General features: G+C 46.5%; 1 protein-coding gene across 1 annotated transcript in view; it reads left to right on the top strand.

Annotated features, from left to right (window-relative positions):
* The window catches only part of stpg2 (sperm-tail PG-rich repeat containing 2), an 82,646-nt gene that overhangs the window by 49,127 nt on the left and 18,390 nt on the right, over positions 1-15,129 (top strand). The window contains exons 11-12 of the mRNA XM_031817178.1: positions 10,547-10,715; positions 13,417-13,532. Coding sequence (XP_031673038.1) covers positions 10,547-10,715; positions 13,417-13,532 — 285 coding nt within the window. The remainder of the gene's footprint in view (positions 1-10,546; positions 10,716-13,416; positions 13,533-15,129) is intronic.

Below are 15,129 nucleotides of genomic sequence, written 5' to 3'. Positions count from 1 at the left end.
CACTGTGTAGCTGTTGTTCCATAGGCTGGGATCCACACTGTGTAGCTGTTGTTCCATAGACTGGGATCCACACTGTGCAGCTGTTGTTCCATAGACTGGGATCCACACTGTGTAGCTGTTGTTCCATAGACTGGGATCCACACTGTGTAGCTGTTGTTCCATAGACTGGGATCCACACTGTGTAGCTGTTGTTCCATAGACTGGGATCCCCACTGTGTATCTGTTGTTCCATAGACTGGGATCCACACTGTGTAGCTGTTGTTCCATAGACTGGGATCCACACTATGTAGCTGTTGTTCCATAGACTGGGATCCACACTATGTAGCTGTTGTTCCATAGGCTGGGATCCACACTGTGTAGCTGTTGTTCCATAGACTGGGATCCACACTGTGCAGCTGTTGTTCCATAGGCTGGGATCCACACTGTGCAGCTGTTGTTCCATAGGCTGGGATCCACACTGTGTAGCTGTTGTTCCATAGGCTGGGATCCACACTGTGTAGCTGTTGTTCCATAGACTGGGATCCACACAATGCAGCTGTTGTTCCATAGGCTGGGATCCACACTGTGCAGCTGTTGTTCCATAGACTGGGATCCACACAATGCAGCTGTTGTTCCATAGGCTGGGATCCTCACTGTGTAGCTGTTGTTCCATAGGCTGGGATCCACACTGTGTAGCTGTTGTTCCATAGGCCGGGATCCACACTGTGCAGCTGTTGTTCCATAGGCTGGGATCCTCACTGTGTAGCTGTTGTTCCATAGACTGGGATCCACACTGTGTAGCTGTTGTTCCATAGGCTGGGATCCTCACTGTGCAGCTGTTGTTCCATAGACTGGGATCCTCACTGTGTAGCTGTTGTTCCATAGACTGGGATCCTCACTGTGTAGCTGTTGTTCCATAGACTGGGATCCACACTGTGCAGCTGTTGTTCCATAGGCTGGGATCCACACTGTGCAGCTGTTGTTCCATAGACTGGGATCCACACTGTGCAGCTGTTATTCCATAGGCTGGGATCCACACTGTGCAGCTGTTGTTCCATAGACTGGGATCCACACTGTGTAGCTGTTGTTCCATAGACTGGGATCCACACTGTGCAGCTGTTGTTCCATAGACTGGGATCCACACTGTGCAGCTGTTGTTCCATAGACTTGGATCCACACTGTGCAGCTGTTGTTCCATAGACTGGGATCCACACTGTGCAGCTGTTGTTCCATAGGCTGGGATCCACACTGTGCAGCTGTTGTTCCATAGGCTGGGATCCACACTGTGCAGCTGTTGTTCCATAGGCTGGGATCCACACTGTGCAGCTGTTGTTCCATAGACTGGGATCCACACTGTGCAGCTGTTGTTCCATAGACTGGGATCCACACTGTGCAGCTGTTGTTCCATAGACTGGGATCCACACTGTGCAGCTGTTGTTCCATAGACTGGGATCCACACTGTGCAGCTGTTGTTCCATAGACTGGGATCCACACTGTGCAGCTGTTGTTCCATAGACTGGGATCCACACTGTGCAGCTGTTGTTCCATAGACTGGGATCCACACTGTGCAGCTGTTGCAAGAGCACATTTTTCACTGGCTGTCCACTGGTTTCTAATCAATGATTGATAGGCAGCTTAAACTTCTTGAATTCAACCATTATTGGGTTCAAATACACATTTAGATTTGTGAACAGCCATCCACAACAACCATAATCCTTAAGGTGCAAATAGCTAAATGAGAGAGCAGCAGTGTGATTCACATCAATGTGCTATGTAGATATCAATAATAAGTGATATCTGTATCGCTGTAGACTACACCACTGCTGTCATCCTTACCTCCAAGCATTCAAGTTGGATCATATTTGGATGCCGACAGCAGTTGCACCATTGGAAGACATAACTTGGACTGTAGCCTACAAAAACCTATTCCTGTTCTTTTCCAGCAATCCATCAAACACATTTGGTGTGTCATCATAGTGGTCTCTGACATCATAGTGGTCTCTGACATCATAGTGGTCTCTGACATCATAGTGGTCTCTGACTTGTGGTCAGACTCACTCAGGTGGAACAAACTTAAACTTGCGCCTTTTTTCAATGCTGATTTGAATGTCATTGAGAAAACATTGAAGTGTCCATTTTTTTTTCTTCTCGAGAACATCCTTTCTGGATTTAAAAGTAATCCTCGAAGTAATCATAGTTTTTCAAAAGTATCTGTAATCTGATTACAATATTTTTGCTGGTAAATTAACAGATTACAGTTACCGTTTTTTGTAATCTGTTACTCTACAACTCTGCTCACAGCAAAGAACCAACAAATCCCTCACAGCAAAGACCCAACAAATCCCTCACAGCAAAGACCCAACAAATCCCTCACAGCAAAGACCCAACAAATCCCTCACAGCAAAGACCCAACAAATCCCTCACAGCAAAGACCCAACAAATCCCTCACAGCAAAGACCCAACAAATCCCTCACAGCAAAGACCCAACAAATCCCTCACAGCAAAGACCCAACAAATCCCTCACAGCAAAGACCCAACAAATCCCTCACAGCAAAGAACCAACAAAACCCTCACAGCAAAGACCCAACAAATCCCTCACAGCAAAGACCCAACAAATCCCTCACAGCAAAGACCCAACAAATCCCTCACAGCAAAGACCCAACAAATCCCTCACAGCAAAGACCCAACAAATCCCTCACAGCAAAGAACCAACAAAACCCTGACTTTGAGACATATATCTATCACAGTGTCTCTGTTCTGACATCATGTTTAAAAACAGAGGCTTGGTGCCTTGCAAGAACTACAGCAAAAAGAGTCAACATTGCATTCTTTGACCTGCTGTCCGACTGATGTTTTTCACGCTCTTCAAGATTTTAATATGGCGTCTGGATTACACCATACCTCCATCTCTATCAGTAGGCAATGCACAGTTCTGTCCTACGGTGGAATACCAGGGAGATCTTTCTCCTGAATCTTATTTTTCTGTGCTATATATCCCCCCCCCCCCTCTTTCCTTCCCCTTTTCTTCCTCATGGAATGTGGAGGAACATGTGGGAGACAGCTGTGTGTGTAGACAGCTGTGTGTGGAGGAACAGGTGAGGGGGATGCTGGGAGCGTGTTGGTAACAGTGACGGGACGAGGCCCGGTGCGGTTTAGGGCTTCTGCCTGTTTATACAGCCAAGAGGCTGCAGACAGTCTGTTAGTCTGGTAGCTGAGTGGACCCAGCTGGTTGGCCAACAGTATAGCTGCCTGGTGGTTGCCTAGGATTCTCCACTGCCAAAGCCAGGTCACTCCGCTCACCGCCAGATGAGCTAGAGAAAGAAAGAGAGGGAGGGAGAGAAGACCGAGAGGGGGAGGTGTGGTGAAGGGAGGGGGAAGAGAGGGAATACAAAGTGATGACAAAGGAACGACTGAGAGAGGGAGGTGAAGTTCAGGGAGGGAGGGGGGGAAGAGAGGGAATGGGAGAAGGAGAGAGGAACAAGCCATCAAAAGACTGAACGTATTGATGTGTTAAATCTGTTCACCCTTTGACTAGAATGTCCTTCTCTGTTTCATTTTTACATTTACATTTTTAGTAATTTAGCAGACGCTTTTATCCAGAGCAACTTAAAGTAGCGAGTGTGTACATTTTCATATTTGTTCGTAGTTTGTATTCGTAATTGTTGCTACGATAAGAGAATTTATGCACTCCCCTGTTTTCACAACACATCGCGGATATGTAAACATAGAATATAAAATTCTTCATCTGGTTTTGTGAGAAAGTCCCGGTTTGATTTATGTCAGACACATTTATGGGAGAGAGAGAAGAAGGAGGAAGATGGCAGCAGATCGGTCGCCATCATAGTATAGTATCTATAAAACCCTACTACAAGCATATGGTGATTCCCTATCATTCCTGTGGTTTTATGATCCATCTAAGAGCCCATTAGAACACCAAATTCCTCCCCTTGAACTAAATAAAGCAGAAAACGATTATTTAACCACTGCGGCTGAGTGTGCAGAAGCTTCAATGAAACATACACTATAAATATAGCCCAGTATTTATGGGGTGGAAAAATTAAATGGCCGCCTCATCTGAAAATAACTTTGTCATTGTTTAATGGGGAGGGTTTAATGAGATGAGGAATAGTCTTCTACTGTGAGCTGAGAAAAAGAGGAATGGCTGGTACACTGTTCATGTCACACGCATGGTCTTTAGTGTGAGGCTGTCAGGCAGAGCTAAAAAAGGTCTGGCTTCATCCCAAATGGCACACTATATAGTGCACTACTTTTGACCAGAGCCTGTATGGTCATACATATTAAGTAGTTCCCTATGTAGGGAATAGGATGCCAGATGGTGATTAGTACATGTCCCACGAAGGTGGAATCATTGGTTCACTTCAACTCTGCCCTGTTTCTTTCTTTCTGTTTCAGATGTTTTATTTGATTGAGATATTGATTAATTATTGTCATCAATAGGACTAGACGGGGAGACGGCAGCTAGGACTCAGGGACCCCCCCCGTCTGGGGACATGTCACGTCAGCCGCACTCCCGCTAAGCCAGACTCTGGCATTACACTCTGTTTACCTTTCTGACCAGTCAAAAAATTCTGACCCCTGAACTCAACCGGAACAATAGGGAATCCATAACAGCTCCCATTCTAAACACATGCCCAATTAACCAATTGACTTGTCCTAGTTTGAATTCTCTATATTCTTCAGTGTCGAAAAGAATCGCAAAACATCTAGTTGGTGACAACACGTCTAGACGCTAATCAGGGGGAAATCACATCAGTATTCCGTGTCATTATGTTTCATGTCCGACGTGTGTGAGCACTCGTTAAATGAAACTTCTAAATGCATATAGATGGCGATAAACGAGAGAGAGAAATTGGACAGACGTGGCTGGCGCACTGCTCTGTAATTAAGTGTATTGTGACTACTGTCAATAGGTGAGAGGTGGTGAGAACGGTAGTTAAATTCCCATCAGGTGTAATTACAGCCATATTGGGGCTCCGTGACAGACAGGAGAGGACAAATGAAATGTGTAATATTGTTAGAAAAAGATCTCAGCCGGTCTTCACAGGTATAGCCTCACAGGTACAGCCAACCTATCATTTCAGCCAGCCTTCACAGGTATAGCCTCACGTGTACAGCCAACCTATCATTTCAGCCGACCTTCACAGGTATGGCCTCACAGGTACAGCCAACCTATCATTTCAGCCAGCCTTCACAGGTATAGCCTCACGTGTACAGCCAACCTATCATTTCAGCCGACCTTCACAGGTATAGCCTCACAGGTACAGCCAACCTATCATTTCAGCCAGCCTTCACAGGTATAGCCTCACAGGTACAGCCAACCTATCATTTCAGCCGGCCTTCACAGGTATAGCCTCACAGGTACAGCCAACCTATCATTTCCATCTCGATCATTCAATTCATTTCAGTGCGATTTTCATTTGCTACTAGCCACAGCTTTCCTCTCTCAGTTCTTCTCTCTAGTCCCAAGGGGGTCCCTGTTCACACACCTTCATATCGTCATCTCTCTGTGTTGTGACCATATCGTCATCTCTCTGTGTTGTGACCATATCGTCATCTCTCTGTGTTGTGACCATATCGTCATCTCTCTGTGTTGTGACCATATCGTCATCTCTCTGTGTTGTGACCATATCGTCATCTCTCTGTGTTGTGACCATATCGTCATCTCTCTGTGTCTCTGTGTTGTGACCATATCGTCATCTCTCTGTGTCTCTGTGTTGTGACCATATCGTCATCTCTTTGTGTTGTGACCATATCGTCATCTCTCTGTGTTGTGACCATATCGTCATCTCTCTGTGTCTCTGTGTTGTGACCATATCGTCATCTCTCTGTGTTGTGACCATATCGTCATCTCTCTGTGTCTCTGTGTTGTGCCGTTGAGCAAGGTACGTAACCCCCTGCAATTGTTTCAGGGGCGCTGCACTTCGCCTGACCCATTGCTTCCAACACCTCGTGGTGTATGCGTCACTCGTGGCTGGTGCTACCTTAATTGGGGAGGATGGGCTCATTGTAATTGCTGGAACAGAATGAATGGAATGGTATCTTACAGATCAGGCAAGCTATCTGTACTGTATGGCTTTCGTCTTGCGAGCTCTGACCCAACTTTGCTCTGCAAGAAAGGCATTTCACTGTGCTTGTGCACGTAACTGTAAAACTTAAAACTTGAACCCTATTACCTAAACAAAACGGCACTACTTTTGACCAGAGCCCTATAGGTCTAAAGTACTGCCCTATATAGGGAATAGGGTGCCATTTCAGACACAATCGAAGTCTAATGGAATGCAAAAAAAGTGATAAGAGCTAGCTATATAGCCCTGCAGTATTCATCTAGGTAGTGTAGCTGAGCTAGCTATATAGCCCTGCAGTATTCATCTAGGTAGTGTAGCTGAGCTAGCTATATAGCCCTGCAGTATTCATCTAGGTAGTGTAGCTGAGCTAGCTATATAGCCCTGCAGTATTCATCTAGGTAGTGTAGCTGAGCTAGCTATATAGCCCTGCAGTATTCATCTAGGTAATGTAGCTGAGCTAGCTATATAGCCCTGCAGTATTCATCTAGGTAGTGTAGCTGAGCTAGCTATATAGCCCTGCAGTATTCATCTAGGTAGTCTAGCTGAGCTAGCTATATAGCCCTGCAGTATTCATCTAGGTAGTCTAGCTTAGCTAGCTATATAGCCCTGCAGTATTCATCTAGGTAGTGTAGCTGAGCTAGCTATATAGCCCTGCAGTATTCATCTAGGTAGTCTAGCTGAGCTAGCTATATAGCCCTGCAGTATTCATCTAGGTAGTGTAGCTGAGCTAGCTATATAGCCCTGCAGTATTCATCTAGGTAGTGTAGCTGAGCTAGCTATATAGCCCTGCAGTATTCATCTAGGTAGTGTAGCTGAGCTAGCTATATAGCCCTGCAATATTCATCTAGGTAGTGTAGCTGAGCTAGCTATATAGCCCTGCAGTATTCATCTAGGTAGTGTAGCTGAGCTAGCTATATAGCCCTGCAGTATTCATCTAGGTAGTGTAGCTGAGCTAGCTATATAGCCCTGCAGTATTCATCTAGGTAGTGTAGCTGAGCTAGCTATATAGCCCTGCAGTATTCATCTAGGTAGTGTAGCTGAGCTAGCTATATAGCCCTGCAATATTCATCTAGGTAGTGTAGCTGAGCTAGCTATATAGCCCTGCAATATTCATCTAGGTAGTGTAGCTGAGCTAGCTATATAGCCCTGCAGTATTCATCTAGGTAGTGTAGCTGAGCTAGCTATATAGCCCTGCAATATTCATCTAGGTAGTGTAGCTGAGCTAGCTATATAGCCCTGCAAATCAAATCAAATCAAATCAAATCAAATCAAATGAAATGTATTTATATAGCCCTTCGTACATCAGCTGATATCTCAAAGTGCTGTACAGAAACCCAGCCTAAAACCCCAAACAGCAAGCAATGCAGGTGGAGAAGCACGGTGGCTAGGAAAAACTCCCTAGAAAGGCCAATACCTAGGAAGAAACCTAGAGAGGAACCAGGCTATGTGGGGTGGCCAGTCCTCTTCTGGCTGTGCCGGGTGGAGATTATAACAGAACATGGTCAAGATGTTCAATGTTCATAAATGACCAGCATGGTCGAATAATAATAAGGCAGAACAGTTGAAACTAGAGCAGCAGCACAGTCCGGTGGAAGTTGAAACTGGAGCAGCAGCATGGCCAGGTAGACTGGGGACAGCAAGGAGTCATCATGTCAGGTAGTCCTGGGGCATGGTCCTAGGGCTCAGGTCAGTTGAAACTGGAACAGCAGCATGGCCAGGTGGACTGGGGACAGCAAGGAGTCATCATGTCAGGTAGTCCTGGGGCATGGTCCTAGGGCTCAGGTCCTCCGAGAGAGAGAAAGAAAGAGAGAAGGAGAGAATTAGAGAACGCACACTTAGATTCACACAGGACACCGAATAGGACAGGAGAAGTACTCCAGATATAACAAACTGACCCCAGCCCCCCGACACATAAACTACTGCAGCATAAATACTGGAGGCTGAGACAGGAGGGGTCAGGAGACACTGTGGCCCCATCCGAGGACACCCCCGGACAGGGCCAAACAGGAAGGATATAACCCCACCCACTTTGCCAAAGCACAGCCCCCACACCACTAGAGGGATATCTTCAACCACCAACTTACCATCCTGAGACAAGGCTGAGTATAGCCCACAAAGATCTCCGCCACGGCACAACCCAAGGGGGGGGGGGGGCGCCAACCCAGACAGGATGACCACAACAGTGAATCAACCCACTCAGGTGACGCACCCCCTCCAGGGACAGCATGAGAGAGCCCCAGCAAGCCAGTGACTCAGCCCCTGTAATAGGGTTAGAGGCAGAGAATCCCAGTGGAAAGAGGGGAACCGGCCAGGCAGAGACAGCAAGGGCGGTTCGTTGCTCCAGAGCCTTTCCGTTCACCTTCCCACTCCTGGGCCAGACTACACTCAATCATATGACCCACTGAAGAGATGAGTCTTCAGTAAAGACTTAAAGGTTGAGACCGAGTTTGCGTCTCTGACATGGGTAGGCAGACCGTTCCATAAAAATGGAGCTCTATAGGAGAAAGCCCTGCCTCCAGCTGTTTGCTTAGAAATTCTAGGGACAATTAGGAGGCCTGCGTCTTGTGACCGTAGCGTACGTATAGGTATGTACGGCAGGACCAAATCAGAGAGATAGGTAGGAGCAAGCCCATGTAATGCTTTGTAGGTTAGCAGTAAAACCTTGAAATCAGCCCTTGCTTTGACAGGAAGCCAGTGTAGAGAGGCTAGCACTGCAATATTCATCTAGGTAGTGTAGCTGAGCTAGCTATATAGCCCTGCAGTATTCATCTAGGTAGTGTAGCTGAGCTAGTCATAGCACTCTCTCATCGTCACTAAAACTATTTGTAGCAGTGGTAGGAGGAGTCTGAGCAGTAGGGGATCATTCAGATTCAGAAAACTTTAATTTCGTCAACGAGGTAATCTTGCAGCAGTCATAAAACATACAACATCTAGAAATGTACAATAAATAACAAAGGATATTTACAAACAATTAGGCAGGGTCAGTGCGATTTCATAGTGCAAGTGCTAAGAGCAATTAGTCCAACATTTTGTTAAGTTGCAAAATTGCATTCGGAACAAAAGATAACTTATTTTTTTCAACCTTAGGTAGTCTGTATCTGCGTCCAGCGGGGAGGAGCTGGAATTCAGGGTGGAGTGAATGGGAAGAGGAAGGAGATATCGTTTGAAATCAAGTAGTGCTAGGTTGGAAAAATACACATCTCCTCCCTGGTTTAGACAGATAATCCATATGACTCGTAATGACATTATTCATAGTCATTTATAATTGTAGTTTTCTCAGGTCATATTTGAGACATGTGTCTTCCTTGTCTGGTCTCTGGTCATTACAGTCAATGAGTGATTTAGTCAGTGTTGTGATGTTGACAGGCTGGTGTGGTCAGTTGTTATTATTATTAATTGTTATTATGTCAGGCTGAAGGGTCATTTATTGTATGTAATGAGGCTCCCCCTGTAGAGAGGCTACTGAGGGCCAGCCAACAGCCCCATGGAGGGAACAGGATCGCTCATTAGATCCCACTATACTGTGAATGGACGATGTCATTAGACAAGAAACATGTTATTGATAGGAGTGCCTGTCAGATGTTCCCGTCACAATGTTTTGTGGTGAGCCAATCAGCTAGGATGTCAGAGAAGGCTATGGTGTCTGTTGACTTCTCAGACCAGTGTTATTGCAGCCAAGGTCATACCGAGGGATTTGATCATTAAAATAAAAATGCTTATTGTCTGGATCAGTCAAAATGTTGAGCAAATTTATTCTGGTGAGAAAACCCAAATCATATTTCTATATCAGTATACTTCATTCCCTGTTCTCTCATCTGTTCCTCCTCTCTGTTCCTCCTCTCCATTCCTCCCTGTTCCTCCTCTCTGTTCCTCTCTGTTCCTCCTCTCCATTCCTCTCTGTTCCTCCTCTTTGTTCCTCCTCTCTGTTCCTCCTCTCCATTCCTCCCTGTTCCTCCTCTCTGTTCCTCTCTGTTCCTCTCTGTTCCTCCTCTCTGTACCTCCTCTCCATTCCTCTCTGTCCCTCCTCTCTGTTCCTCCTCTCCGTTCCTCTCTGTTCCTCCTCTCCATTCCTCCCCTCTGTTCGTCTGGATTGGCACACCTTCATATCGTCATCTCTCTGTGTTGTGACCATATCGTCATCTCTCTGTGTTGTGGCCATATCGTCATCTCTCTGTGTTGTGACCATATCGTCATCTCTCTGTGTTGTGACCATATTGTCATCTCTCTGTGTTGTGGCCATATCGTCATCTCTCTGTGTTGTGACCATATCGTAATCTCTCTGTGTTGTGGTCATATCGTCATCTCTCTGTGTTGTGACCTTGAGCAAGGCACGTAACCCCCTTCAATTTCTCCAGGGGTGCTGCTCTGCGCCAGACCCATTGCTTCCAACCCCTCTCGGGTTCTGGGGTTGTGAGCATAAAAACAAATGTTTGTTTTCTACCAGTTAATGGACAATAAAGTCTTCTTCTTCTTCTCTCCAGGACACCCCTCCTCCCAGCTCCTACAACGTGCGGGAGTCTTCTGAGAAGACGTATGGCCGCGCCTCCTTCTCAGAACCCAGGAGCGAGGGGGGCAGGAGACGCCAGAGCTCATTCCTGAGCGCAGCACCCAGACACTCCTCCTTCTTGAGCTACGATCCGGACTTCCCAGGTACTCTAGACCAGTGGTTCCCAAACTGTGGGGCCCCCTAGGAACTCCGGCTCTCAACTTACTCCTGAAAGTTGTAATAGTAGAATGCACAAGGTGTAATTTTGAAATTGGGTGGGTGCATCAGGATGTTCCCCAATGCTGGAACTGGGGCCTGAGTGAACAGGGTTGGGAACCACTGCTGTAGGCTACACTGTGGTGTAGTGTGAAGTTGCCCCCTAGACACTGATCTTGGGTCAGTTTTGCTTTATCCCCACTAATGGTTAAAAGTTAAGATTGTGGCAGGGAAAGCTGATCCTAGATCTGTATCTTCACACTGTAGCGGGCTACTGTACTGACCGTCAAGGTTTAAGCACTGCTCAACATGCTGCTTTCTAGCGGATCTGATATCTTTTACTCTTTATTCATTTCATTGAAGTGATGTTGAGTCAAATCAACTGAACAAATAGCTAGAAAGTGACTGTAGACTGGGCTTGTTGAGGAGACAATAGACTGGGCTTGTTGAGGAGACAATAGACTGGGCTTGTTGAGGAGACAATAGACTGGGCTTGTTGAGGAGACTGTAGACTGGGCTTGTTGAGGAGACTGTAGACTGGACTTGTTGAGGAGACAATAGACTGGGCTTGTTGAGGAGACAATAGACTGGGTTTGTTGAGGAGACAATAGACTGGGCTTGTTGAGGAGACTGTAGACTGGGCTTGTTGAGGAGACTGTAGACTGGACTTGTTGAGGAGACAATAGACTGGGCTTGTTGAGGAGACAATAGACTGGGCTTGTTGAGGAGACAATAGACTGGGCTTGTTGAGGAGACAATAGACTGGGCTTGTTGAGGAGACAATAGACTGGGTTTGTTGTGGAGACTATAGACTGGGCTTGTTGAGGAGACAATAGACTGGGCTTGTTGAGGAGACAATAGACTGGGTTTGTTGTGGAGACTGTAGACTGGGCTTGTTGAGGAGACAATAGACTGGGTTTGTTGTGGAGACTATAGACTGGGCTTGTTGAGGAGACAATAGACTGGGCTTGTTGAGGAGACAATAGACTGGGTTTGTTGTGGAGACTGTAGACTGGGCTTGTTGAGGAGACAATAGACTGGGTTTGTTGTGGAGACTGTAGACTGGGCTTGTTGTGGAGACTATAGACTGGGCTTGTTGAGGAGACCAATGTCCTTCCATTCAAATACAGTGTCCGTTTTTCTTTGTGGTTAGCCTAATTGTTACTTCAATTATACTTTCATTGCAAATGTTCTTTCAAAAAAAGATTCATGACTTATATGGATAATTTATGCAACCTATTTTACCCAAGACTCAACCCCTTAACAAGAGATTGATTTGCATATAAATAGATCTGGCTGTGTGCAAAGTGTGTTCTCAAACACAAGTTCATTTCAGCCATTATTTAATTTGCATTTCAGAATATGGGGTATTATTTCACCCCTCATCCATGGCTTTTTCCAATCACATTTTGATGTCAACTTGATTGGAATATGTTCAACAATATTAGGTGTATACTTCTGCAGTCACCCAATGGCTGCGGTAGAAATGGGCTTTATGACACGGAATCTGCTCCAGGTGAAATGGGAATGTTTAGAATGCAAAATAACTCTAGAAACCAATCAATTTTTTCTGTGGCGGTAAGCACCTTTGAGTTAGCTGGGGGTCAGACAAGTGATTGGGAAACCTAGCGCGGGAACCCCCAGGCTTACCGGTTAAATTTTCTTCCTCAACCTTGTTTTCATCATTTAGTCCAAATGTCATCTAGCATACTTAAACAGTTGTATTACCTCGTCATGTTTTCATTCACTCTGTATTGCTAGGATCATTTGTTGTTTACATCAGTGACCGAGTGAGTGAGTTGTTGAGAGTTAGCTCAGTCCCTACTCTACACTTTTCTTCTCAAGTGGTATCTTATTGGAATATGAATGGTTTATGGTGATGAGTCTCAGAGCCTGACTCTCCTCTCCCCCTCTCCTTCCCCCTCCTCTCCCCTCTTCTCCTCTCCCCCTCTCCTTCCCTCACCTATTCTCTCCCTCTCCCCCTCCTCTCCTCTCCACCCCCCGTCCTCTCCCCTTCCCTCCCTCCCTCACATCTCCTCTCCCCCTCCTCTCTTCTCCTCTCCCCCCTTTCATCTCCTCTCCCCCTCTCATCTCATCTCCTCTCCCCCTTCCCTTCTCTCCCCTCCCCCTCCTCTCCTATCCCCTTCCCTCCTCTCCTCTATTTTATTGTTCATTTCTAATGTCCTCTTCTCTCCTCTCCTCTATTCTCCTCTCCTCTCCCCTATTCTCCTCTATTCTATTTTATTCTATTCTTCTCTATTCTATTCTATTCTTCTCTATTCTATTCTCTTCTTCTCTATTCTATTCTCTTATATTCTTCTCTATTATATTCTCCTCTATTCTCCTCTCCTCTCCTCTCCTCTCCTCTCCTCTCCTCTCCTCTCCTCTCCTCTCCTCTCCTCTCCTCTCCTCTCCTCTCCTCTCCTCTCCTCTCCTCTCCTCTCCTCTCCTCTCCTCTCCTCTCCTCTCCTCTCCTCTCCTCTCCTCTCCTCTCCTCTCCTCTCCTCTCCTCTCCCTCTCCTCTCATCCTCTCCCTCTCCTCTCCCTCTCCCTCTCCTCCTCTCCTTTCCCTCTCTTCTCCCTCTCCTCTCCTCCTGTCCTCCTCTCCTCCTCTCCCTCTCCTCTACTTTCCTCTCCTCTGTTCACCAGGTCCAGGTCAGTATAGTCCTGACATCAAGTCCAGTCCCCAGATGGCTCTGATCGTGTCCAGGGAGGATCGCTTCAAAGGCCCCAAGAACACCAACCCCGGCCCAGGCACCTATGAGGTAACTCACTATCAGACTAGCTTTTACCATGTAACATCAGTCTACCTGAGATGCTTACCCGTACATGAATTGCCCCAACATTATAAGAATCTCAGTTTCAAAATCGATTCAAACACTTTATTTGTGACGTTTTGAGCCTGTCTTAATAAACCAATAGAAAAGTCGCAAAATGGCTGCATTTTTTGTATTTGTTTTTTATTATGCATCTCCACGAGTTCCTGCTAAGGCAGCAGCTACTCTTCCTGGGGTTTATTATGGATCTCCATGAGTTCCTGCCAAGGCAGCAGCTACTCTTCCTGGGCTTTATTATGGATCTCCATGAGTTCCTGCCAAGGCAGCAGCTACTCTTCCTGGGGTTTATTATGGATCCCCATTAGTTCCTGCCAAGGCAGCAGCTACTCTTCCTGGGCTTTATTATGGATCTCCATGAGTTCCTGCCAAGGCAGCAGCTACTCTTCCTGGGCTTTATTATGGATCTCCATGAGTTCCTGCCAAGGCAGCAGCTACTCTTCCTGGGCTTTATTATGGAACCCCATTAGTTCCTGCCAAGGCAGCAGCTACTCTTCCTGGGGTTTATTATGCATCTCCATGAGTTCCTGCCAAGGCAGCAGCTACTCTTCCAGGGGTTTATTATGCATCTCCATGAGTTCCTGCCAAGGCAGCAGCTACTCTTCCTGGGGTTTATTATGCATCTCCATGAGTTCCTGCCAAGGCAGCAGCTACTCTTCCTGGGGTTTATTATGGATCCCCATTAGTTCCTGCCAAGGCAGCAGCTACTCTTACTGAGGTCTATTAGGGATCCCCATTAGTTCCTGCCAAGGCAGCAGCTACTCTTCCTGGGGTTTATTATGCATCTCCATGAGTTCCTGCCAAGGCAGCAGCTACTCTTACTGAGGTCTATTAGGGATCCCCATTAGTTCCTGCCAAGGCAGCAGCTACTCTTCCTGGGGTTTATTATGCATCTCCATGAGTTCCTGCCAAGGCAGCAGCTACTCTTCCTGGGGTTTATTATGCATCTCCATGAGTTCCTGCCAAGGCAGCAGCTACTCTTCCTGGGGGTTTATTATGGATCCCCATTAGTTCCTGCCAAGGCAGCAGCTACTCTTCCTGGGGTTTATTATGCATCTCCATGAGTTCCTGCCAAGGCAGCAGCTACTCTTACTGAGGTCTATTAGGGATCCCCATTAGTTCCTGCCAAGGCAGCAGCTACTCTTCCTGGGGTTTATTATGCATCTCCATGAGTTCCTGCCAAGGCAGCAGCTACTCTTCCTCAGGTTTATTATGGATCCCCATTAGTTCCTGCCAAGGCAGCAGCTACTCTTCCTGGGGTTTATTATGGATCCCCATTAGTTCCTGCCAAGGCAGCAGCTACTCTTCCTGAGGTCTATTAGGGATCCCCATTAGTTCCTGCCAAGGCAGCAGCTACTCTTCCTGGGGTTTATTATGCATCTCCATGAGTTCCTGCCAAGGCAGCAGCTACTCTTCCTGGGGTTTATTATGCATCTCCATAAGTTCGTGCCAAGGCAGCAGCTACTCTTCCTGGGGTTTATTATGGATCCCCATTAGTTCCTGCCAAGGCAGCAGCTACTCTTCCTGA

This window comes from Oncorhynchus kisutch, linkage group LG3 (assembly GCF_002021735.2).
Source record: "Oncorhynchus kisutch isolate 150728-3 linkage group LG3, Okis_V2, whole genome shotgun sequence".
Taxonomy (NCBI): Eukaryota; Metazoa; Chordata; class Actinopteri; order Salmoniformes; family Salmonidae; genus Oncorhynchus; species Oncorhynchus kisutch.
This window is presented reverse-complemented; position numbering and strand designations above follow the sequence as displayed.